The sequence below is a fragment of the Patiria miniata genome, unplaced genomic scaffold (genome assembly GCF_015706575.1).
Source record: "Patiria miniata isolate m_02_andy unplaced genomic scaffold, ASM1570657v1 HiC_scaffold_23, whole genome shotgun sequence".
Classification (NCBI taxonomy): Eukaryota; Metazoa; Echinodermata; class Asteroidea; order Valvatida; family Asterinidae; genus Patiria; species Patiria miniata.
In genome coordinates, this window is record NW_024037062.1 from 8,635,775 (window position 1) to 8,662,633 (window position 26,859).

The 26,859-nt window shown below is 40.4% G+C and overlaps 4 protein-coding genes across 4 annotated transcripts; all 4 read left to right on the plus strand.

Moving 5' to 3' along the window:
• Positions 1 to 734: 734 nt before the first annotated feature.
• LOC119731451 (somatostatin receptor type 4-like) lies at positions 735 to 1,724 on the plus strand. The gene has a single exon (XM_038204619.1). It carries the CDS (start codon positions 735 to 737, stop codon positions 1,722 to 1,724), a length of 990 nt encoding a protein of 329 aa, XP_038060547.1.
• Positions 1,725 to 8,247: 6,523 nt separating this feature from the next.
• On the plus strand, positions 8,248 to 9,285 carry LOC119731452 (somatostatin receptor type 4-like). The gene has a single exon (XM_038204620.1). The coding sequence runs from the start codon at positions 8,248 to 8,250 to the stop codon at positions 9,283 to 9,285; it is 1,038 nt and encodes a 345-aa protein (XP_038060548.1).
• Positions 9,286 to 15,638: 6,353 nt separating this feature from the next.
• On the plus strand, positions 15,639 to 16,664 carry LOC119731453 (somatostatin receptor type 4-like). Its single transcript, XM_038204622.1, has one exon. The coding sequence runs from the start codon at positions 15,639 to 15,641 to the stop codon at positions 16,662 to 16,664; it is 1,026 nt and encodes a 341-aa protein (XP_038060550.1).
• Positions 16,665 to 22,041: 5,377 nt separating this feature from the next.
• Positions 22,042 to 23,091, plus strand: LOC119731454 (somatostatin receptor type 4-like). The gene has a single exon (XM_038204623.1). It carries the CDS (start codon positions 22,042 to 22,044, stop codon positions 23,089 to 23,091), a length of 1,050 nt encoding a protein of 349 aa, XP_038060551.1.
• The last annotated feature ends 3,768 nt before the right edge of the window (positions 23,092 to 26,859 follow it).

Genomic DNA, 26,859 nt, shown 5'->3' on the forward strand with positions numbered 1-26,859 from the left:
TCTAAAGACCGTGTTACCTATGACGTCATACCAACGGGCAACCGACATGCAACCCAAACATTTAAGCATCTTTTGCACGTTATTTTATCGACACTAAACAGCTGACGTCACAACTTTTACACCAATCACATTTCAAGGGATACACATGCAGTGCGGAAGAGTTCAGTATGCTGAAAGTTGACATCACGTGACCACAACATCCAATTTGTAAATAAATGTAGCATGGTCTATAGAGCTAACACTCGGGATTTAGGTTCATTACAAATGTGTGCATAACTTTGGCCAAACTTTGGGGGTGGGGTGGGATCGGGTGGGGATGTGGTGGGGCAGCGTGGGGGATGTAGGGTGTAATTAGGTTCCAACCACGTGACTAAGATTGTCGGACATTGTTATTGTTAATCATGCTATAAAACAAAATCCCATAGGGGTAATTTGAACTGCACGAACACATGCTCCAGAGGTTCAAGCCCACCCTTGGAGCGAGTTTAGAAATACACAATTCACGAGATAGCGCCTTTAACTCCATTGGATTTGCTGATCGAAATTGAAACTAAGTGTTCGACATTCCCATTTAAAACGCTAAGAGTGAGTTGGTTATAATGCATGCCCAGTGTTTATCGCTTTCTTTTCTTGTTTCACATTGCTCGGTCCCAAGACGAGTTATAATCTGGCTGTAAATGTAGATACATTTCGACTTGTGAACCAGTCCTGTCAAGACGTCTGATATAAGAAAGATGAATGGAACAATACAACATAGCGACGGACTGACAGCCCATGAGAGGCAGCTTTTCCGTGATGTCGAAGCTCATAGGCAAGACTACGACGACATAATCCGTCAGTTTAGCAAAATCATCGCCCCCATTGGAATCCTGCTGAGCTCTATTTTTCTCTTCGTAGTAATTCGAGTGAAGTCCATGCACACGATCATCAACGTCTATCTGTCGAATTTAGCAGTGGCTGACGCTGCCCATCTGATTCTATGCATGTCAGTAGCTTGGGCATTAGAATATACACACATAGCTTCAGGTACATGTACTTCCCTAGCTGTGCGCATAGCTTTTACAACGATGCAGATTGCTTCGTACGGCTTCGTGGCTGTCATAGCGGTCGAACGATTCTCCGCCGTACGCCAACCGCTAACCCAGAGAGCGCGAGCGAGCAAGTCACGAGCAGCCAAGTTATCAGCAGGCGTCTGGGTTGCGGCAGTTGTCATGGGCGTTTTGAGTGGACTCGCAAGTGACTACAATTATGTCAGGAATTTAGTTTTCACTCAAGTGTATGTTGTCATCGTTCTCCTGATTTACCTGGCTGCGTTTACCATAACTATTACTTCGTATATTTACATCGTTATTAAGTTATGCCACAGTGACCGAGAGCGTCAAGCAGGCCAAACCCGTCGAGTTTACCCCGTCGTCCGCATGCTGGTCATCAACACTGCTGTCTTCTTCGTGCTCAGTTTGACGGACAGCGCTTTACAGATCATGCACCTTGTACTGCTGTTCTTTCACAAAGGAGCAGAAGCTGTCATTGATATCTATTGGACCATCACCGACGTAGCGGTCTGCGCAGGAATCATACGCCTCGTCAACAGCTCCATCAATACTCTGGTGTACAGCGTAACGAACAGTCAGTATCGAGCGGCTTTCTTGGAGGCTTTTCCCCGCTGGCAAAGCTCCTTCGACAGTGCCGCCGCTGCCACCGACCGCAGCAGACAGAGCAGATAGAACTTCGAGTGATTCCACCAGCGAAGGCCGCTCAAGAATCACCGGCCCAAGCGAACTGAACATCGACGCCTATCCAGACTTTAAGTCGAGTCAGTCACAAGTCAAGTCCAAAGTCAGACACAAGTAAGACCACAAATATCAAGGATAGAGACTATCAAACCTGGTTCCTCCAATCAGAGTGTTTTACAGCAAAGCCTGACTTTCTGCCTGTTCTTATCCGTATATGTTGCTATTACCTGGATGTAGAACGAAACGACATTCAAATAGCGTTTTCCCACGTGCTGCATCTCTTCGGAATTCCTTGCCTGGTGCTTGTTTCCCTGCAACCTATGATCTGTCCTGTTTCAAGAACAATGTTAATTCCTAACTGCAGGGTTTTTTTTAGTATTTACTCTTCTTTTGTATATTTCACTTGTTGCCCTGTACCTTGAGTTGCTTTAAGCATTGTTTTAGGTGCATATGCAAAAAAAAACGTAAGCACGGTTAATTTTAAATAGCTTGTGTGTGATTACGATTGAAGGACTGAATGCGACTGACTTATTTTAGGATTTTTGTGAGGTCTTGACTTAAGTCACACATCGCTGAAATACCCTGTGACGGTAACTGGATTGAAGTTTCCCGCACATCTGACTTTATCTTAGTGTAACATAATGGGTTCTACACTGCGGGCTGCTTAATTTGAAATGCTAACAACTGGTGTAAACTCGTGTCGACAACTTGGGGGATCATGCTTACAAATATCAAGGATGGAGACTATCCAACCTGGTTCCTCCAATCAGAGTGTTTGACACAGAAACCCGACTTTCTGCCTGTTCTCATCTATATATTGTTGCTGTTACCTAGATGTAAAACAAAAAGGATATTCCAATAGTTTTTCCCACGTGCTGCTTCTCTTTGGAACTCCTTGCCTGGTGCTTGTTTCCCTCCAGCCTATGATCTGTCCTGTTTCAAGAGGAATGTCAATTCCTACCTTCAGTTTTCCTGAGTATTTACTCTGCTTTATATTTTTAATGAACACTCTTCCATGAGTGGCTTTAAGTAAATTAATGTTTTCAATGAACACATTTTTGGGTCACAAATTGAACAGAAAATCTCCAAAACCGAACAGTGTCTTCCTAATAATGACATGACAGCAACAGCTCCCTCATTTGTCCGGAAAAGCATGGACGAATTGAAATGTTTAAAGCAGTGCACTTTTCATTAAAAGTACCCCAAAAAAGAAATGCCAAAAAGTGTTCGTACTTTTTTAAAGAGGATAAGAAAGTTACACAAAATGTGTTTTGAACTTGATAACATATCTGACATTCTCTACGATTAATACTTAAAATATGATAAAAGTGGCGTATTAAAAATCGTATCGACAAGTGGGGGAAATGCTGCAAAATCCTCGTACCACACTGGACGTTGTGAAATATCTTGAACAGCGGTGGGGTGGACACGATTTAAACTAGGTGGCGCTGTTCGTAATGCTATCTTGTGTGAATATAATTGTACATAAAGTAGGTTAAGTAAAAATACAACATGCGATTATGTGAAGTTTAAAAACGCTTATTTGCAACCGTAACCATTTTGATTTGCATCACACGTTGGGCTGTGTGTCTGTATAGTTCCTTACAAAATAATATGCGTTTTCGTTAAGATTATCGGGCTGTTCTCGACCTCTTAGCGGTAAAGGGTTGGTTTTGCATTGTACATAAAGTAATTGTTTATTTGTGTACAGTAATTGATTGTTTTGCTTTGTCATATTTGTTTGTATGGTAATTTTCAATGTAATGTATTTTATACCTGTTTTTAATTCATGTACACTGGGAACTCAATGTTCATGTACTTTTTAAGCATGACAATACATAAATCTTGAATCTTCCATCTTGAATAAAAACAACCGCGAATATGCCTACTTGATTCAAGCTTCAGTGTCGTTACATCTTTGCCTCGTTTTTCAACTTACAAAGTGTCGAATTTGTTTTTAAATTAAAACAAAAATTCTAATAACAACGAACAAATAGCGGGGGGGGGGAGTAAGGAACTGTTTGGCTGGAAATTACGCTCTCCGGGTAGTTTTTCTGTGTTCCGCAGAAATTGGCAAAGTACCAGTCGACAGCAAAAAACATGACATAAATGTTGGTTGGTAACCAGTTTTTGAAGTGCTTAGCGGAATGGAAGACTTTTGAGACGCTTGAGGGCAGCCAACACACCGGTCTATTGGAATTATTTGCGTCATGTTTAAGCTAATGTGCGCATGATCAAAATGAAGCAAACAACAGAAAAGGGGCCAGTGTGTTTGCTGCCACCAAGCGTCCGAAAAATCTCCCATCCTACGCTGAATTAAATGGTTCGTAATTGACCTTGCGTGGACGTGGGTAAGTCCACGACGTCTTCACTACCTGCAGAGTGTGGACATCTTTTGTTCACAGGTCCACACGTGCCTGTACACCTTAGCAAACGATAAACACGTTGGTTTTGAGTGGAAGAAGGACGTCAGGGCGAACAATGGGTCGATCGAAGGGTCATTTTTGGACTTTTCGGGTAATCGATAGAGCATGGAAATATCTTTCATTTGATATACATTTTGTCTAGAGGTGCTACGTCATTCTGACGTAAGCTAACAGTACGAAACAGACGGCAGAAGGTTTTTCATTTTTTCCCCCCCGCCAACAGGACGTTAGCGCGTAAACCTAATGTGTTTCAAGTGCGCTAACGTCACACTAAAGTGGATAGGTAAAGCCAAGTTTATTCCCCAGCAAAAAGACGTCATGATTTAACATGCTGCTTAAGCGCACGTTTAAGGCGGTGGGGGGGGGGGGCGGGTAAAAAGCCGTTAGCATACAAATATTAATAACTTTAACATGAAGTAATGCTTTAAAATAGAAATGCACAATATTATTTCAAATATTAACGAATCCCGTGAGTCAACAATTCAGCCTTATGTGATTTTTAATTGAGAAAGGGGATCACTAAATTTTTAACTCGATTATCTCCAAAAATACACGAGAGATCACACACTGTAATTGATCGAAACGTCTCAGGCCAAAGCTAATCTAAAGTGTTAGCTTTATGGACCATGTTACATTTGTTTACTAATTGGGTGTTTTGGTCACGTGATGCCAACGTTCAGCCAATTGTACTCTTCTGCGCAGCTTGTGAATCTCCTGCATGCGGCGTCAGGAATTCCCATTTGATTTCAATAATGAAACTTTTTGCTGAAACTTGCGTGACCGTAATAGCTTGTCTCTGCAGTCATTAAATATTATTTCCTGAACGTCAGAAGTTTCAATTTGCTTGCGCATTTCCCCCAGCATTATCTTATACAGTTTCTGGTTTGCTTAAGACAATAGTAGTGATACCAAAAGCTAGTTAACGAAAAACGATTGGGTTTCCTCGTTCGCACACTACTCATAGTCACATGTTGATGATTTATTCTTGGAGAGGTATTAGGCCAAACAAAATATTCGGTCTCTGGTCTTACCAAAGATCCAGAATTGATGCGGCGACGCGGTTTTTTGGGGGGTTTTTGGCCTTTTTTTTGTAGGTTGGATTGCACAGACAAGGTGGGTATTATTTTACTTTTGTTGTGTCCTCATATACATTGGGGACCTCCATAGTTTGCCTTGGTGCAATTTCGCCATCCCTTGGTACAAAAATTTGAGGAGGTGCGGCAATAGAGGGCATTGCTGTAGCTACAGCGGACAATTTGAAGAGAAAAAAAGGTTGACGCGCATAATTAAAATCGACACGCGCGCTGACCAGAGACCGACATATTTTTTTGGGGGGGGGGCCTTACATTGCTACAAAGTCATCACGTGAACTCGTCGTTTGGTCATTGCCCTCCGGCACAAAACCTAGTCTATGGAATATCCCCTTGCACAGCAAGGGTCTATGATAATGCGAGCAGATTGGGCAATTAATTATGCAAAACAAGACTGCACCTTGACCTCGAGATTCTGACCATTCAGCGGGCGCCTTCTATCGGGTCTTTGGTAACCCGTTGTTGTATTACAAAAACATGACATCGAAATTGACCAATCTACAGCTTAGTCCACATTTCTGATCAAAATGACGTAATAGTTTTCCAAAGTCGACTTCGATTGGCTGGCGCGTGCTGTCGCATACAATTTGCCCGTTAGGATATATCAGACATTCGTCCGTGGCTCTACACACGTGAATGTCTGATCATCAGAGTAATAATTCACTGTACAGACACAAATTATCAAAAGTCAGATCTAGGCGTTAGAAGCTAGAACAACGATTCAAATAGCTCCCTTTCAATGAAGCTAATTTGTAAACATCCTAAGGAGTTCATTTGAAAAACTTAAATGACAAACGTTTTGATTTTTAGACAAAAAACTTTCCATTGAACTTTTCATTTGGAAACTGAGTATACCTGTAACTCCGTCCAGTTTTGTCAGATTTCCATTCTGTATAGTCTGAGTATCAGCCGTTGTTCATGGAGCCTGCAAGCTCAGCAACAACGTTTGATATAATTATGTGAGCATGCAAATCTAATGAGACCCCGCGCGCCAGCCAATCGGAGTCCACTTTATAAGTTGTGACGTCATTTCCAGCAGACAATTCGGCCTAAGCTGTTGATTGGTAAACTTGCTGCCATGTTTTTGTAATACAACAAGGGGTTACCGAAGACCCGATAGAAGGCGCCCGCTGAATGGTCAGAATCCCGAGGTCAAGACGCAGCCTTGTTTTGCATAATTAATCGCCGAATCTGCCTACATATCATAGACACACAGACCCAACCTCGTACCCAGGGTGTCGAACAGTACGCGCCCATCACTACCTGCTCTCTCACCCTGGTATTGGATCATTTGCATGTGCAAGATTTTTGCACACGTATGCAAATGAGGAACAGTCTGGTGCCTGGATATGCGTTACACATTAGCGTTTGTTTTTGTATGCGGTGTCTGGGGTAAAAACAGAGTCAATTCGTAGCAGCGCGAGCACGGCGTGAGTTACGAAAACACGATTTTTGAAATCAAACTGTTACGATCTTATCGAGACAACATGCAGAATCATATTTCATATTAATATGAGCAAATTGGAAAGGAAATTAGTATTTTTGAGAAGGCGTGGACGAATGATCGCCAAAACACGTACTGCACGTTGTGAATATATAGCACCAAGTACACGATAAAAATCCATTACTAGCCAATTGCGGTATCCAATCAGGATACAGGAAGAAAGTTTCCTATCCAGGGTTTACTATTGGAAACGCGGTTGGAAATAAAGTAAGCACTGGGGACGAGGTTGACACAGACCATATTCTGTAAACCTACATCATACGAAATTGGATTCAATGTCCTTTTCAATGAGCCCAAAATATACTTTTTAAGTTGGTCCAAAGTGAGCATAATAAAACCCAAATCACGGCCAAAATGTTACAGTAATGAGTTCACGTGATCAATTTGGAGCTGTAAAACCTTTCTGGGAATAAATCTTTCAACGTGTGACTGTGATCAGCGTGCCAAAGAGTTAACACAATCGTGTTTCGATAATGAACTTTTGGTATCACTATTGTCTCAAGCAAACCAGAAACTGTCTAAGAATATGCTGGGAGAAGAAAAAAAACACAAATAAATTGAACCTTCTGAAGTTCAGGAAATTAAATTCATTCCGAAAAGTTGGATCAAGGATGATGCTTAAAGGTAATATACAACATTTGTTTTCCTGTTATTTCCAGAAATGGATGTATTTGGGGGTCGGTTTTTTACAGCTATTTTTTTTAAACTGATAATTATGTTTAAAGTTTTGCGTTCATACACATGGGAAAATAACAATACCAAAATGCTGTTCTTGGAGTCTGGTTCCCTGACCATATGACGTTTATAGTTTATAGACGTCGGGGAATTGTCAGGTCATGGATGTGTAACCAATTCCAAACAAAATGTTGAATAACCAACTATTTCTCCAACGATGGTCAACCGACAATCGTTACAAATTGATTAAAAAATCGACTTTTCTTGAAAATGAGAGTACACCAGGTACCATGATTTCACAAGATACTTGAGACTATTAGTCACTTTAATACAATCAAGTAAGGTATTTAATAATTATATAGTAGTTTTTTTGTGTTGTTTTCAAAAAGTATTTTTTACCTTTAAATTGACTGCAGGCAATGTAAATGTTATAGTCATTATTTTTTTTTAAATTAAAACATTATTTAAACCAATTAATTGCTATAAAACGAAATCCAATAGGGGTAATTTTTGATACTGCACAGCCCCATGCTCCAGGGGTTGAAGCTCACCCTCGTGGCGTGTTAAGAAACTCACAATTCACGAGATCGCCTTTAACTCCATTGGATCTGCTGATCGAAATAAAAACTACGTTTTCTGACATTCCCATTTAAGGCGCGAAGAGTGAGTTGGTTATAATGCATGCCCAGTGTTTCTCACTTTCTTTTCTGATTTCACATTGCTCGGTCCCAAGACGAGTTTAATCTGGCTATAAATGTAGACACATTTCGACTTGTGAATCAGGCCTGTCAAGACGTCTCTAGTCTTATATAAGAAAGATGAATGGAACACTAGACGAACTGACAGCCCATGAGAGGCAGCTTTTCCGTGATGTCGAAGCTCATAGGCTAGACAACGACGACATAATCCGTCAGTTTAGCAAAATCATCGCACCCATCGGAATCCTGCTGAACTGTATTTTTCTCTGCGTAGTAACTCGTGTGAAATCCATGCGCACGATCATCAACGTCTATCTGTCGAATTTAGCAGTGGCTGACGCTGCCTATCTGATTCTATGCATGTCAGCAGCTTGGGCGATAGAATATACACACAAAGCTTCAGGTGCTTACCTAGCTATACGCATAGCTTCTACAACGATGCAGATTGCTTCGTTCTGCTTCGTGGCTGTCATAGCGGTTGAAAGATTCGCCGCCGTACGTCAACCGCTAACCCAGAGAGCGCGAGCGAGCAAGTCACGAGCAGGCAAGGTATCAGCAGGCGTCTGGGTTGTGGCGGTGGTCACAGGCGTTTTCGGTGGAATCGCATTTGATACTAATTATGTCACGGGTGTGGTTTTCTCTGAAGTACATGTCGTCATCCTTCTCCTGATATTTCTGGCTACGTTTACCATAACTGTAACCGCGTATATTTACATCGTTGTTAAGTTATGCCACAGTGACCGAGAGCGTCAAGCAGGCCAAGCCCGTCGAGTTTACCCCGTCGTCCGCATGCTGGTCATCAACACTGCTGTCTTCTTCGTCCTCAATTCAATGGACATCGCTCTCAATGTCATCAACCTTATAACGCTGTTCTCCTTTCACAAAGGAGCAGAAGCTGTCATCGATATCTACTGGACCGCCACCGACGTGTTGGTCTGCACAGGATTCCTACGCCTCGTCAACAGCTCCATCAATACTCTGGTGTACAGCGTGACGAGCAGTCAGTATCGAGCGGCTTTCTTGGAGGCTTTTCCCCCGCTGGCAAAGCTCCATCGACAGTGCCGCCGCTGCCGCCGACCGCAGCAGACGGAGCAGATTGAACTTCGAGCGATTCCACCAGCAAAGGCCGCTCAAGAATCACCGGCCCAAGCGAACTGAACATCGAAGCCAATCCAGACTTTTAGTCGAGTCAATCACTAGTCAAGTCCCAAGTCAGACACAAGTAAGACCACAAATATCAAGGATGGAGACTATCCAACCTGGTTGCTCAAATCAGAGTGTTTGAGAGAGAAACCCGACTTTCTGCCTGTTCTCATCCATATACTGTTGCTATACCTTGATGTAGAACAAAATGATAATTCCAATAGCTTTTCCCCACGTGCTGCATCTCTTTGGAATTCCTTGCCTGGTGCTTGTTTCCCTCCAACCCATGATCTGTCCTGTTTCAAGAGGAGTGTTAATTCCTACCTTCAGTTTTCCTGAGTATTTACTCTGCTTTTTATTTTTCACTTAACCCTCTTCAAGTCTTGTTCGGGGCAAATGCATAAGAAACCCTAATCTAATTGGAATAGCTTGTGAGTATTTTAGATCGAAGGATTTAATTGCGACTGACTTATGTGAGGATTTTGTGAGGTCTTGACTAAAAGTCACACATCGATGAAACATCCTGTGACGGTAACTGGATTGAAGATTCAAGGCCCGATTTGCTTTTGTTTTATTCAATCCTTGAAAATTCACGTTTGTGTCTAATTTAACATTACTTTGATTTCGTTTCGCCATTTTCAATAGTATTTTTGTGCCTTTTTGGTTTTTATGCTGATGCAATTATCCATATTCATGAGCAAATAATGTCATTTCAGGCAGAAGCCTCAATGTTACCGTAATGTCAGCACAAAACATTTCCAGAATTTTGGATATTTTCCTGTAAGTTGTAAATGTTCTTTTCTTTAGTGATTCGTTGTTGTGTAAGTGCATGGTAGTAAGCCAATGAGCAAACCTTTCTCACATTAATGTTTTCAATGAACACATTTTTGGGTCACAAGTTGAACAGAAAACCCCCAAAACCGAACAGCGTCTTTCTGAAAATGACATCACAGCAACAGTGCCCTCAGTTGTCCGGAAAAGCATGGACAATTCGAAATGTTTAAAGAAGTGCACTTCTCAATAAAAGCAGCCCCCCAAAAAAAGAAATGCCAAATAGTTTTCATACTTTTAAGAGGATAAGAAAGTTGCACAAAATGTGTTTTGAATTGGATGACACATCTGACATTCTCTACGTTAAATACTTCGTGACGTGTCCTACATTTTGGGTACGCCTACCTTAATTTGGAATCAAAACCAGTGGCGTATTAATGTTCGTGTCGACAAGTGGGGGGGGGGGGGAATGCTTGCAAAATCCTTGCACCACATCGGACGTTGAAAAATATCTTGAAAAGCGGTGGGGTGGACACGATTTAAACTAGGTAGCGCTGTTTTTAATGCTTTCTTGTGTGAATATTATTGTACATAAAGTAGGTCATGTAAAAAAAAACATGCGATTATATGCAGTTTAAAAACGCTTATTTGCAACCATAAACATTTGATTTGCATCACACGTTTGGCTGTGTGTCTGTGTAGTTCCTTACAAATAAGCATTTTCGTTAAGATTTATTGGCTGTTCTCGACCTCTTCGTGGTAAATGGTTGGTTTTGTATTGTACATAAAGTGATTGTGTATTTGTGTACAGCAATTGATTGTTTTGTTTTGTCATATTTTTTTGTATGGTAATTTTCAATGTAATGTATTTTATACCTGTTTTTAATTCATGTACACTGGGAACTCAATGTTCATGTACTTATAAGCATGACAATATATAAATCTTCAATCTTCCATCTTGGATAAAAACAACCGCGAAAAGGCCTACTTGATTCAAGCTTCAGTGTCGTTACATCTTTGCCTCGTTTTTCAACTTACAAAGTGTCGAATTTGTTTTTAAATTAAAACAAAAAATCTAATAACAACGAACAAATGGGGGGGGGAGTAAGGAACTGTTTTGCTGGAAATTACGCTTTCCGGGTAGTTTTTTTCGGTGTTCCGCAGAAATTGGCAAAGTACCAGTCGACAGCAAAAAAAATGACATAAATGTTGGTTGGTAACCAGTTTTTGAAGTGCTAAGCGGAATGGAAGACTTTTGAGACGCTTGAGGGCAGCCAACACACCGGTCTATTGGAATTATTTGCGTCATGTTTAAGCTAATGTGCACATGATCAAAATGAAGCAAACAACAGAAAAGGAGCCAGTGTGATTGCTGCCACCAAGCGTCCCAAAAGTCTGAATTAAATGGTTCGTAATTGACCTTTTGTGGACGTGGGTAAGTCCACACCGTCTTCACTACCTGCAGAGTGTGGACATCTTTTGTTCACAGGTCTACACGTGCCTGTACACCTTGGCAAACGATAAACACGTTGGTTTTGAGTGGAAGAAGGACGTCAGGGCGAACAATATGGGTCAAAGGCTCAAATTCGGACTTTTCGGGGAATCGATAGAGCATGGAAATATCTTTTATTTGAAATACATTTTGTCTGGAGAGGCTACGTCATTTTGACGTACATTAACAGTACCAAAAAGACAGCAGGGGGGTTTTCATTATTATTTCCCCGCCAAAAGGACGTTAGCGCTTAAACCTAATGTGTTTCAAGTGCGCTAACTTCCCACTAAAGTGGGTAAGTAAAGCCAAGTTTATTCCCCAGCAAAAAGACGTCATGATTTAACATGCTGCTTAAGCGCACGTTTAAGGCGGTGGGGGGGGGGGTCCGGGTAAAAAGCCGTTAGCATACAAATATAAATAACTTTAACATGAAGTAATGCTTTAAAATAGAAATGCACAATATTATTTCAAATATTAACGAATCACATGAGTCAACAATTCAGCCTTATGTGATATTTAATTTAGAAATGGGAGCACAAAATGTTTAAACTTGATTATCTCCAGAAATACACGAGAGATCACACACTGCAATTGATCGAAACTCCTCAAGCCAAAGCTATTCTAAAGTGTTAGCTTTATGGACCATGTTACATTTGTTTACTAATTGGGTGTTGTGGTCACGTGATGCCAACTTTCAGCCAACTGTACTCTTCTGCACAGCTTGTGTATCTCCTGCATGCGGCGTCATGAATTCCCATTTGATTTCAATAATGAAAGTTTTTGCTGAAACTTGCGTGACCGTAAAAGCTTATCTCTGCAGTAATTTAATATTATTTCCTGAACGTCAGAAGTTTCAATTTGCTTGCGCATTTCCCCCAGCATTATCTTATACTGTTTCTGGTTTGCTTAAGACAATAGTAGTGATACCAAAAGCTAGTTAACGAAAAACGATTTGGTTTCCTCGTTCGAACACTACTCATAGTCACATGTTGATGATTTATTCTTGGAGAGGTATTAGGCCAAACAAAATATTCGGTCTCTGGTCTTACCAAAGATCCAGAATTGATGCGGCGACGCGGTTTTTTTGGGGGGGGTTTGGCCTTTTTTTTGTAGGTTGGATTGCACAGACAAGGTGGGTATTATTTTACTTTTGTTGTGTCCTCATATACATTGGGACCTCCATAGTTTGCCTTGGTGCAATTTCGCCATCCCTTGGTACAAAAATTTGAGGAGGTGCGGCAATAGAGGGCATTGCTGTAGCTACAGCGGACAATTTGAAGAGAAAAAAAGGTTGACGCGCATAATTAAAATCGACACGCGCGCTGGCCAGAGACCGACATATTTTTTTGGGGGGGGGGCCTTACATTGCTACAAAGTCATCACGTGAACTCGTCGTTTGGTCATTGCCCTCCGGCACAAAACCTAGTCTATGGAATATCCCCTTGCACAGCAAGGGTCTATGATAATGCGAGCAGATTGGGCAATTAATTATGCAAAACAAGACTGCACCTTGACCTCGAGATTCTGACCATTCAGCGGGCGCCTTCTATCGGGTCTTTGGTAACCCGTTGTTGTATTACAAAAACATGACATCGAAATTGACCAATCTACAGCTTAGTCCACATTTCTGATCAAAATGACGTAATAGTTTTCCAAAGTCGACTTCGATTGGCTGGCGCGTGCTGTCGCATACAATTTGCCCGTTAGGATATATCAGACATTCGTCCGTGGCTCTACACACGTGAATGTCTGATCATCAGAGTAATAATTCACTGTACAGACACAAATTATCAAAAGTCGGATCTAGGCGTTAGAAGCTAGAACAACGATTCAAATAGCTCCCTTTCAATGAAGCTAATTTGTAAACATCCTAAGGAGTTCATTTGAAAAACTTAAATGACAAACGTTTTGATTTTTAGACAAAAAACTTTCCATTGAACTTTTCATGTGGAAACTGAGTATACCTGTAACTCCGTCCAGTTTTGTCAGATTTCCATTCTGTATAGTCTGAGTATCAGCCGTTGTTCATGGAGCCTGCAAGCTCAGCAACAACGTTTGATATAATTATGTGAGCATGCAAATCTAATGAGACCCCGCGCGCCAGCCAATCGGAGTCCACTTTATAAGTTGTGACGTCATTTCCAGCAGACAATTCGGCCTAAGCTGTTGATTGGTAAACTTGCTGCCATGTTTTTGTAATACAACAAGGGTTACCGAAGACCCGATAGAAGGCGCCCGCTGAATGGTCAGAATCCCGAGGTCAAGACGCAGCCTTGTTTTGCATAATTAATCGCCGAATCTGCCTACATATCATAGACACACAGACCCAACCTCGTACCCAGGGTGTCGAACAGTACGCGCCCATCACTACCTGCTCTCTCACCCTGGTATTGGATCATTTGCATGTGCAAGATTTTTGCACACGTATGCAAATGAGGAACAGTCTGGTGCCTGGATATGCGTTACACATTAGCGTTTGTTTTTGTATGCGGTGTCTGGGGTAAAAACAGAGTCAATTCGTAGCAGCGCGAGCACGGCGTGAGTTACGAAAACACGATTTTTGAAATCAAACTCTTACGATCTTATCGAGACAACATGCAGAATCATATTTCATATTAATATGAGCAAATTGGAAAGGAAATTAGTATTTTTGAGAAGGCGTGGACGAATGATCGCCAAAACACGTACTGCACGTTGTGAATATATAGCACCAAGTACACGATAAAAATCCATTACTAGCCAATTGCGGTATCCAATCAGGATACAGGAAGAAAGTTTCCTATCCAGGGTTTACTATTGGAAACGCGGTTGGAAATAAAGTAAGCACTGGGGACGAGGTTGACACAGACCATATTCTGTAAACCTACATCATTGGAAATTGGATTCAATGTCCTTTTCAATGAGCCCAAAATATACTTTTTAAGTTGGTCCAAAGTGAGCATAATAAAACCCAAATCACGGCCAAAATGTTACAGTAATGAGTTCACGTGATCAATTTGGAGCTGTAAAACCTTTCTGGGAATAAATCTTTCAACGTGTGACTGTGATCAGCGTGCCAAAGAGTTAACACAATCGTGTTTCGATAATGAACTTTTGGTATCACTATTGTCTCAAGCAAACCAGAAACTGTCTAAGAATATGCTGGGAGAAGAAAAAAACACAAATAAATTGAACCTTCTGAAGTTCAGGAAATTAAATTCATTCCGAAAAGTTGGATCAAAGATGATGCTTAAAGGTAATATACAACATTTGTTTTCCTGTTATTTCCAGAAATGGATGTATTTGGGGGTCGGTTTTTTACAGCTATTTTTTTTTAAACTGATAATTATGTTTAAAGTTTTGCGTTCATACACATGGGAAAATAACAATACCAAAATGCTGTTCTTGGAGTCTGGTTCCCTGACCATATGACGTTTATAGTTTATAGACGTCGGGGAATTGTCAGGTCATGGATGTGTAACCAATTCCAAACAAAATGTTGAATAACCAACTATTTCTCCAACGATGGTCAACCGACAATCGTTACAAATTGATTAAAAAATCCACTTTTCTTGAAAATGAGAGTACACCAGGTACCATGATTTCACAAGATACTTGAGACTATTAGTCACTTTAATACAATCAAGTAAGGTATTTAATAATTATATAGTAGTTTTTTTGTGTTGTTTTCAAAAAGTATTTTTTACCTTTAAATTGACTGCAGGCAATGTAAATGTTATAGTCACTATTTTTTTTTAAATTAAAACATTATTTAAACCAATTAATTGCTATAAAACGAAATCCAATAGGGGTAATTTTTGATACTGCACAGCCCCATGCTCCAGGGGTTGAAGCTCACCCTCGTGGCGTGTTAAAAAACTCACAATTCACGAGATCGCCTTTAACTCCATTGGATCTGCTGATCGAAATGAAAACTACGTTTTCTGACATTCCCATTTAAGGCGCGAAGAGTGAGTTGGTTATAATGCATGCCCAGTGTTTCTCACTTTCTTTTCTGATTTCACATTGCTCGGTCCCAAGACGAGTTTAATCTGGCTATAAATGTAGACACATTTCGACTTGTGAATCAGGCCTGTCAAGACGTCTCTAGTCTTATATAAGAAAGATGAATGGAACACTAGACGGACTGACAGCCCATGAGAGGCAGCTTTTCCGTGATGTCGAAGCTCATAGGCTAGACAACGACGACATAATCCGTCAGTTTAGCAAAATCATCGCCCCCATCGGAATCCTGCTGAACTGTATTTTTCTCTGCGTAGTAACTCGTGTGAAATCCATGCGCACGATCATCAACGTCTATCTGTCGAATTTAGCAGTGGCTGACGCTGCCTATCTGATCCTAGGCATGTCAACATCATGGGCAATAGATTACACACACATAGCTTCAGGTGCTTTACTAGCTTTACTCATAGCTTATTCAACGATGCAGATTGCTTCGTACTGCTTCGTGACTGTCATAGCGGTTGAAAGATTCTCCGCCGTACGTCAACCGCTAACCCAGAGAGCGCAAGCGAGCAAGTCAAGAGCAGCCAAGGTATCAGTAGGCGTCTGGGTAGTAGCAGTGGTCACAAGCGTGTTGGGTGGACTCGCAAGTGACGACAATTTCGTTTTCACTCAAGTGTATGTTGTCATCCTTCTCCTGACTTACCTGGCTGCGTTTACCATAACTATTTCTTCGTATATTTACATCGTTATTAAGTTATGCCACAGTGACCGAGAGCGTCAAGCAGGCCAAACCCGTCGAGTTTACCCCGTCGTCCGCATGCTGGTCATCAACACTGCTGTCTTCTTCGTGCTCAGTTTGACAGACATCGCTTTACAAATCATCAACCTTGTAATGACGTTCTCCTTTCACAAAGGACCAGAAGCTTTCATCGATATCTACTGGACCAGCACCGACGTGGTGGTCTGCGCAGGAATCCTACGCCTTGTCAACAGCTCCATCAATACTCTGGTGTACAGCGTGACGAGCAGTCAGTATCGAGCGGCTTTCTTGGAGGCTTTTCCCCCGCTGGCAAAGCTCCTTCGACAGTGCCGCCGCTGCCGCCGACCGCAGCAGACGGAGCAGATAGAACTTCGAGTGATTCCACCAGCAAAGGCCGCTCAAGAATCACCGGCCCTAGCGAACTGAACATCGACGCCAATCCAGACATCTAGTCGAGTCAATTACAAGTCAAGTCCCAAGTCAGACACAAGTAAGACCACAAATATCAAGGATGGAGACTTTCCAACCTGGTTCCTCCATTTCAAGTGTTTGAGAGAGAAACACGACTTTCTGCCTGTTCTCATCCATATACTTTTGCAATTACCGAGATGTGTAAACATAGGATATTCCAATAGCTTTTCCCTCGTGCTGCATCTCTTTGGGAATTCCTTGCCTGGTGCTTGTTTCCCTCCAACCCATGATCTGTCCTGTTTCAAGAGGAGTGTTAATTCCTACCTTCAGTTTTCCTGAGTATTTACTCTGCTTTTTATTTTTCACTTAACCCTCTTCCATGAGTGGCCCCAAGTCTTGTTCGGGGCAAATGCATAAGAAACCCTAATCTAATTGGAATAGCTTGTGAGTATTTTAGATCGAAGGATTTTATTGCGACTGACTTTTGTGAGGATTTTGTAAGATCTTTACTAAAAGTCACGCATCGATGAAATATTCCGTGACGGTAACTGGATTGAAGATTCTCCTTAAAAGGCCAGATTTGCTTTTGTTTTATTCAATCCTTGAAAATTGACGTTTGTGTCCAAGTAAACATTACTTTTGATTTCGTTTCGCCATTTTCAATAGTATTTTGGTGCCTTTTTGGTGTTTATGTTGATGCAATTTTCCATGTTTATGAGCGAATGTGTGATGTCATTTCAGGCAGATACCTCAATGTTACTGAAATTTCAGCACCAAACGTCGCCAGAATTGTTGATATTTGCCGTTGTAAATTGTCTTTTCTTTGGTAATTTGTTGTTGTGTAAGTACATGGCAGTAAGCCAATGAGCAACCTTTTCTCACATTAACGTTTTCAATGAACACATTTTTTGGGCCACAAGTTGAACAGAAATTCCCCAAAACCGAATAGTGTCTTCCTAATAATGACATCACAGCAACAGCGCCATCAGTTGTCCAGAAAAGCATGGACAATTCGAAATGTTTAAAGACGTTTTCTCTGAATAAAAGTAGCCCAAAAAAGAAATGCCAAATAGTTTTCATACTTTTAAGAGGATAAGAAAGTTGTACAAAATGTGTTTTGAACTGGATGACACATCTGACAATTTCTACGTTACAAACTTCGTGACGTGACCTACATTTTGGGTACGCCTACCTGAATTTGGAATCATAACCAGTGGCGTATAAAAGTTCGTGTCGACAAGTGGGGGGGGGGGGAGGAATGCTTGCAAAATCCTTGCACCACATCGGACGTTGTAAAATAACTTGAAAAGCGGTGGGGTGGACACGATTTAAACTAGGTGGCGCTGTTTTTAATGCTTTCTTGTGTGAATATTATTGTACATAAAATACGTCATGTAAAAAAAAACATGCGATTATATGCAGTTTAAAAACGCTTATTTGCAACCATAAACATTTTGATTTGCATCACACGTTTGGCTGTGTATCTGTGTAGTTCCTTACAAATAAGCATTTTCGTTAAGATTTATTGGCTGTTCTCTACCTCTTAGTGGTAAAGGGTTGGTTTTGTATTGTACATAAAGTAATTGTGTATTTGTGTACAGTAATTGATTGTTTTGCTTTGTCATATTTTTTGTATGGTAATTTTCAATGTAATGTATTTTATACCTGTTTTTAATTCATGTACACTGGGAACTCAGTGTTCATGTACTTTTTAAGCATGACAATATATAAATCTTCCATCTTCCATCTTGAATAAAAACAACCGCGAAAAAGCCTACTTGATTCAAGCTGTAGTGTTGTTACATCTTTGCCTCGTTTTTCAACTTACAAAGTGTCGAATTTGTTTTTCAATTAAAACAAAAATTCTAATAACAACGAACAAATCGGGGGGGGGGAGTAGGGAACTGTTTTGCTGGTAATTACGCTTTCCGGGTAGTTTTTTCGGTGTTCCACAGAAATTGGCAAAGTACCAGTCGACAGCAAAAAAAACATGACATAAATGTTGGTTGGTAACCTGTTTTTGAAGTGCTTAGCGGAATGGAAGACTTTTGAGACGCTTGAGGGCAGCCAACACACCGGTCTATTGGAATTATTTGCGTCATGTTTAAGCTAATGCGCACATGATCAAAATGAAGCAAACAACAGAAAAGGAGCCAGTGTGTTTGCTGCCACCAAGCGTCCTAAAAATCTTCCATCCTGCGCTGAATTAAACGGTTCGTAATTGACCTTGTGTGGACGTGGGTAAGTCCACACCGTCTTCACTACCTGCAGTGTGTGGACATCTTTTGTTCACAACGTGCCTGTACACCTTGGCAAACAATAAACGTTGGTTTTGAGTGGAAGAAGGACGTCAGGGCGAACAATGGGTCGATCGAAGGGTCATATTCGGTCTTTTCGGGTAATCGATAGAGCATGGAAATATCTTTCATTTGATATACATTTTGTCTGGAGATGCTACGTCATTCTGACGTAAAATAACAGTACGAAAAAGACAGCAAGAGGTTTTTCATTATTATTTCTCCGGCAAAAGGAAGTTAGAGTGCAAACCTCATGTGTTCCAAGTGCGCTAACGTCCCACTGAAGTGGATAGGTAAAAGCCAAGTTTATTCCCCAGCAAAAAGACGTAATGGTTTAACATGCTGCTTAAGCGCCCGTTTAAGGCAGGGGGTTCCGGGTAAAAGGACATAAGCATACAAATATAAATAACTTTAACATGAAGTAATGCTTTAAAATAGAAATGCACAATATTATTTCAAATATTAACGAATCACATGAGTCAACAATTCAGCCTTATGTGATATTTAATTGAGAAAGGAGATCACTAAATTTTTAACTCGATTATCTCCAAAAATACACGAGAGATCACACACTGCAATTGATCGAAACTCCTCAAGCCAAAGCTAATCTAAAGTGTTAGCTTTATGGACCATGTTACATTTGTTTACTAATTGGGTGTTGTGGTCACGTGATGCCAACTTTCAGCCCACTGTACTCTTCTGCACAGCCTGTGTATCTCCTGCATGCGGCGTCAGGAATTCCCATTTGATTTCAATAATGAAAGTTTTTGCTGAAACTTGCGTGACCGTAATAGCTTGTCTCTGCAGTCATTTGATATTATTTCCTGAACGTCAGAAGTTTCAATTTGCTTGCGCATTTCCCCCAGCATTATCTTATACAGTTTCTGGTTTGCTTAAGACAATAGTAGTGATACCAAAAGCTAGTTAACGAAAACTGCGATTGGGTTTCCTCGTTCGCACACTACTCATAGTCACATGTTGATGATTTATTCTTGGAGAGATATAATATAGCTACAAAGTCATCGAACTCATAGTTTGGTCATTGCCCTCCGGCACAAAACCTAGTCCATGGAATATCCCCTTGCACAGCAAGGGTCTATGATATGCGAGCAGATTCGGTGATTAATTATGCAAAACGAGACTGCGTCTTGACCTTGAGATCCTGACCATTCAGCGGGCGCCTTCTATATCGGGTCTTTGGTAACCCGTTGTTGTATAACAAAAAACATGACATAAAAATTGACCAATCTACAGCTTAGTCCACATTTCTGATCAAAATGATGTCATAGTTTTCCAAAGTTGACTTCGATTGGCTGGCGCGTGCTGTCGCATACAATTTGCCCGTTAGGATATATCAGACATTCGTCCGTGGCTCTACACACGTGAATGTCTGATCATCAGAGTAATAATTCACTGTACAGACACAAATTATCAAAAGTCAGATCTAGGCGTTAGAAGCTAGAGCAACGATTCAAATGGCTCCCTTTCAATGAAGCTAATTTGTGAACATCCTAAGGAGTTCATTTGAAAAACTTAAATGACAAACGTTCTGATTTTTAGACAAAAAACTTTCCATTGAACTTTTCATTTGGAAACTGAGTATACCTGTAACTCCGTCCAGTTTTGTCAGATTCCCATTCTGTATAGTCTGAGTATCAGCCGTTGTTCACCGGAGCCTGCAAACTCAGCAACAACGTTTGATATAATTATGTGAGCATGCACATCTTAGGAAACCCCGCGCGCCAGCCAATCGGAGTCCACTTTAGAAAATGTGACGTCATTTCCAGCAGGCAATTCGGCCTCAGCTGTTGATTGGTAAACTTGCTGTCATGTTTTTTGTAATACAACAACAGGTTACCGAAGACCCCATGGAAGGCGCCCGCTGAATGATCAGAATAAACCCCCTAATCATGGCCAAGAAATTACAGTGAAAAGTTCACGTGATGACTTTGAAGCTATGAATCCCTTCAGAATAGAGAGTTCATCATGTGACAGTGATGAGTATACAAACGAGGAAACACAATCGTGTTTCGATAATGAACTTTTGGTATCACTAGTATTTTTTCAAGTAAACCAGAAACTTAGGCGGAAAAGGAGCCAGAAAAATTGAGACTTCTGACGTTCAGGAAATAAGATTCCAAACGTTGGATCAAGGACGATGTTTAAATTGACTGCAGACAATACATTTATGTAGTTACGCATTGTTTGTATACAAACAGTAAGCTAAATCATTATTCAAGTCAAACTTAATTAAGAGCTAAAATGGAATTTCATCAACTCGCATCCCATACTTTAAAAAAAAAATTAAATTCGGAAGGTACAGAAATTAGGATTTGTCTCTATTGGCTTAGTTCTATAGACCGTGTTACCTATGACGTCATACCAACGGGCAACTGACAGGCAACCCAAACATTTAAGCATCTTTTGCATGTTATTTTGCCGACATTAAACAGTTGACGTCACCACTTTTACACCAATCACATTTCAAGGGATACGCATGCAGTGCGGAAGAGATCAGTTTGCTGAAAGTTGACATCACGTGACCACAGCATCCAATTTGTAAATAAATGTTACATGGTCTATACAGCTAACACTCGGGAGTTTAGGTTCATTACAAATGTGTGCATAATATCTTTGGCCAAACTTTGGGGTGGGGTGGGATCGGGTGGGGATGTGGTGGGGCAGCGTGGGGGATGTAGGGTGTAATTAGGTTCCAACCACGTGACTAAGATTGTCGGACATTGTTATTGTTAATCATGCTATAAAACAAAATCCCATAGGGGTAATTTGAACTGCACGAACCCATACTCCAGAGGTTCAAGCTCACCCTTGGAGCGAGTTTAGAAATACACAATTCACGAGATAGCGCCTTTAACTCCATTGGATTTGCTGATCGAAATTGAAACTAGGTGTTCGACATTCCCATTTAAGACGCAAAGAGTGAGTTGGTTATAATGCATGCCCAGTGTTTATCGCTTTCTTTTCTTGTTTCACATTGCTCGGTCCCAAGACGAGTTATAATCTGGCTGTAAATGTAGATACATTTCGACTTGTGAACCAGTCCTGTCAAGACGTCTGATAGGCCTATAAGAAAGATGAATGGAACAATACAACATAGCGACGGACTGACAGCCCATGAGAGGCAGCTTTTCCGTGATGTCGAAACTCATAGGCAAGACTACGACGACATAATCCGTCAGTTTAGCAAAATCATCGCCCCCATTGGAATCCTGCTGAACTCTATTTTTCTCTTCGTAGTAATTCGAGTGAAGTCCATGCACACGATCATCAACGTCTATCTGTCGAATTTAGCAGTGGCTGACGCTGCCTATCTGATTATATGCATGTCAGTAGCTTGGGCATTAGAATATACACACATAGCTTCAGGTACATGTACTTCCCTAGCTGTGCGCATAGCTTCTACAACGATGCAGATTGCTTCGTACGGCTTCGTGGCTGTCATAGCGGTCGAACGATTCTCCGCCGTACGCCAACCGCTAACCCAGAGAGTGCGAGCGAGCAAGTCACGAGCAGCCAAGTTATCAGCAGGCGTCTGGGTTGCGGCAGTTGTCATGGGCGTTTTGAGTGGACTCGCAAGTGACTACAATTATGTCAGGAATTTAGCTTTCACTCAAATGTATGTTGTCATCGTTCTCCTGATTTACCTGGCTGCGTTTACCATAACTATTACTTCGTATATTTACATCGTTATTAAGTTATGCCACAGTGACCGAGAGCGTCAAGCAGGCCAAACCCGTCGAGTTTACCCCGTCGTCCGCATGCTGGTCATCAACACTGCTGTCTTCTTCGTGCTCAGTTTGACGGACAGCGCTTTACAGATCATGTACCTTGTACTGCTGTTCTTTCACAAAGGAGCAGAAGCTGTCATTGATATCTATTGGACCATCACCGACGTGTCGGTCTGCGCAGGAATCATACGCCTCGTCAACAGCTCCATCAATACTCTGGTGTACAGCGTAACGAACAGTCAGTATCGAGCGGCTTTCTTGGAGGCTTTCCCCCCGCTTGCCAAGCTCCTTCGACAGTGCCGCCACGGCCGCCGACCGCAGCAGACGGAGCAGATAGAACTTCGAGCGATTCCACCAGCAAATGCCGCTCAAGAATCACCGGCCCAAGCGCAATGAACATCGACACCAATCCAGACTTTTATTCGAGTCAATCACAAGTCAAGTCCCAAGTCAGACACAAGTAAAACCACAATAACAAGGATGGAGACAATCCAACTTGGTTCCTCCAATCAGAGTGTTTGAGAGAGAAACCCGACTTTCTGCCTGTTCTCATCCATATACTGTTGCAATTACCAAGATGTAGAACAAAAGGTTATTCCAATAGCTTTTCTCCACGTGCTGCATCTCTTTGGAATTGCTTGCCTGGTGCTTGTTTCTTGCTTGATTAGGAGAAATGTTCATTCCTTTCCTGAGCACCTACTTTTATTTTGTATTTTTCTTGCAGCCCTGTACCGTTATTTATTGTATTCATTTTCTTTACCCAGAGAATGCCCAAATAGTTTAAAGCTGGTTTCCATTTGGGCCCTACATACGTTCCAAATTATTAAATAATATTATAAATTAAAACTTATAAGAAAAGGTGCATTAGTGAAACAGACGACGATCATGAATACTTACAAATACAAGTATTTCAGAAATATTACAGATATCAATCTATAAACACAAACACAAGTTCATTTAAACATTCAAGTAAAAGGCGTGAATTTCTGAATAAGGGATGGGCGAGAACTCTGCTAGACCCTTTCAGGAGAAAAACAATTGTAAAATTCCCGATCAGGCTTCAAATAGCCGTGGAAATCAAGTAACTAACTTCGTAGATTAGCGCATTTTGAACTGGTGAAATATCACAAGTTGGTGGCTCGTAGTCCTGATTTGAATGTATCTAAGGAATCTTTAGTTCTATTATTCATGCAAATTATTCTATATATTCGCACCACTCACAGCGAAACATGTGGCATAGCATTCCTTTTTGGCGAAAGGGACTTTCAGTGCCTTAAGGTTATTATAGTTGATTGTCTTGTTTCACGAATCAGTGTGAGCGATGTGAAAAGATTCACGTACAAAAAAAAGACTCATTTTGTTGAGACTTTGAAAACAAGAATAGCCTTTTAAGACTTAAGTCTATCCGGAAATGCACCCTTTAGTCTAGCAATCATATCCGCTGAAGTGAGGGGCTCCAAGTTGTGAGTGGCTTTAAGTCTTTGCTCAGAGCAAACACAGGGAAAGTAAAAAAAAAAAAAAAAAAATCCCGAAACTCAAATGACAGGACCAATTTTGGAATGAAGTTTTGCTCGTAGCACTTTCAAAATCTAGTGTACGAAAGCTCAGTCATTAAGCATTCTTTTAGTACAAGAATCATTCAAATTACTCGTGTACTTTATAAGTTACGCGATTTTGAACACAACCACCGTTTTAAAGTTCCGTCTGAGGATCACAAAAAAGTAAGTATTATTTCTGCAAAACGAAAATAATTCTCATAGGGATGCATGTGAATTATTTTCGTTTTGCTGAAAGAACACTTATCTTTTTTGTGATCCGTGAAAAGAACTTTAAAACGGTGTTTGTGTTCAAAATTCCGTAACTTGAAAAGTACATGAGTGATTTGAATGATTCTTGTACTTAAAAGAAAGCTTACAAATTGGGCTTTCGAATGGTATCCTAGATTTAGAAAGTGCTACATGCAGAACTTCAATGAATACGATTTGTGCTTATAGACAAAGGTTTACAATAATATGCTCCTTATTCATGTTTTTGTACATTTTCGTACCAAGAGGTCATGCTTATAAAGAATGTACATGATGACACCTCCCAATGGTTGGGCAATTTGTAATATCGATCATAGGTTTTTATTGATATTTCAATTTGATAATTGGAAAGTAATTCTTTTGGTAACTAATAACAAAGACAATTCTTTTGTTCGTTGTCTCATTCAAAAGTGAATAACATTTGTAAAACACTAGAATTAAATAGCGATTTAAAAGCAAAATCTAACTTTCGGGTCAAAACTTGAAAACTAGTACGTGTAGAGCGTGTCCCTAAACACTGTACACGAAGAAGTTGCCGATTTGCTCAAAGGTGGTTGTACCAGCTAATCAAATTTCATATTGTTTTAAAGCCTATGGTCTTGTTTATAATTGGCGAAAATATGAAGAAAATCTATCAATGCAAACCAGCGATATCGTTGATTTTGTAAAGCTATATTATTTTCCTCCTGCACAGGTCGAATCATGCAATTAAGCTTAGGCCAATACATCTCAGCTGTCATAGGAGATTGCATGTTCATTGTTCTTTCAAAATCTTTGTCAAAGACTAAACACCCGATATAAGGCATTCCAAGTGGTATTAGAATTGATTACATAATGTTATGTACCCAAAATGTTATCTGTGAACACCCTTATCTAATGCAACATAGGCCTATGCGTATTGCCTATCGAATACCAATAGCCCAATGATTGGTATACAAGCTAAGTGTGGAAATTACATTGTGCAGGTCGAAAAATACATAGCCTTACCAAATCAATGATATCTCTGGTTTGCATGGTTGGATTTTCATGATTTTATTTCATCAATTATAAACAAGACCATATGCTTGAAAATGCTATAAAATTTGATCAGCTAGTCTGACCAACTTTTGAGAAAATCAGCGATTTCTTCATGCACAATGTTTATTGGATCACGCTGTAGATCAATATTAAGCAAAGCGAAACGTCTAAGAGATTCTTGAAGTATTATGGTTCCTGGTGTTTTCTTTCAGACGAGATCGAGAAAATATAATGCAAATAAGTTAGGAGAAAAGGATACTTAAATAACTGAACAAAAAGAGTGTAAAAAGGAAAGGTCTTTTGAAATAAAGAAACGAGAGAATGTGTTTCAGAAGAAAAATAATAATACAGGATTTCTTTAGCGCCATTAATTCCATCTTGATCATGCGCTTTGAGCAACAACGTTCTTTGCCATTTCCTGTGTAATTTTTTTTTTTTAGTAATGTACATGTTTGTTTGTTTTTTGTTTTTTGGGGGGTTCTTTTAAGGACCCCGTTGGAAATTAAATAAGCCATCTTAGGCCCCCCAAAAAAGTCTCCGGTTCTGGTATGGAGCTTGCCCAGAAAGTGGTGCGGCGACGCGTTTTTTTGTTTTTTTTTTATATGATTTTTTTACTTCAAATGTCGGCTGATGACTGCAATATGGGAGTCCAGAGAGGCCACATAAAGCTTATTCTCGACCATAACCCAATCTAAAAACACGTTAAAATTGTGCAGCAGCAGGATTCCTGTCAAACCAGTGAGTTTGGCGGTTTTGAGACATCATCTTTCATGGCTACGGCGACGCGCGCGCATACCAGAAACCGGAGACTTTCTTTTTTGGCCTTTATAATAGAAACAGCTTTTTGGGTTATCCTTGGCTTTGTATATACATGTAATAATTCATTTTTGTGTATCACTGTATGTTTGTTCATATTTGCCAAAATAAATATTATTATTTTAACAACCAATAATAACGACTAATGAAATTGTAAATAATTGTGTATTTAAGTTGCTTTGGAGTGACCAAGCAGTGTCCAGAGTTCAGATATGGCCAGGTGTTGTGTTCCACAGTGTAGGTCCGGACCTTGTGTCGGCTTCGTCGGTGAAGCTGTTCTCCGGATACATGTATCTGTTAAAATGTCCGCTTGTATATTGAAAAAGGATAAACTATTAAAAAAATTAGTTCATTTTTATCCAACTTTCTTTGCATATATAAGCATATATTATATATTCAATAAAATTATCAATGTAACACAGAAATCATTGTGAATATATTGGCTTAATTATCTCCTCTAATATTATTCAGAAAAATTATTCATGCAAATGAAGTTTCAAATATTTGTTCCTCGATTTTCAGTCTA

Bases quoted from the DNA above. Each gene is read 5' to 3' on its own strand.
- LOC119731451 (XM_038204619.1), top strand. From the start codon at position 735: ATGAATGGAACAATACAACATAGCGACGGACTGACAGCCCATGAGAGG.
- LOC119731452 (XM_038204620.1), top strand. From the start codon at position 8,248: ATGAATGGAACACTAGACGAACTGACAGCCCATGAGAGGCAGCTTTTC.
- LOC119731453 (XM_038204622.1), top strand. From the start codon at position 15,639: ATGAATGGAACACTAGACGGACTGACAGCCCATGAGAGGCAGCTTTTC.
- LOC119731454 (XM_038204623.1), top strand. From the start codon at position 22,042: ATGAATGGAACAATACAACATAGCGACGGACTGACAGCCCATGAGAGG.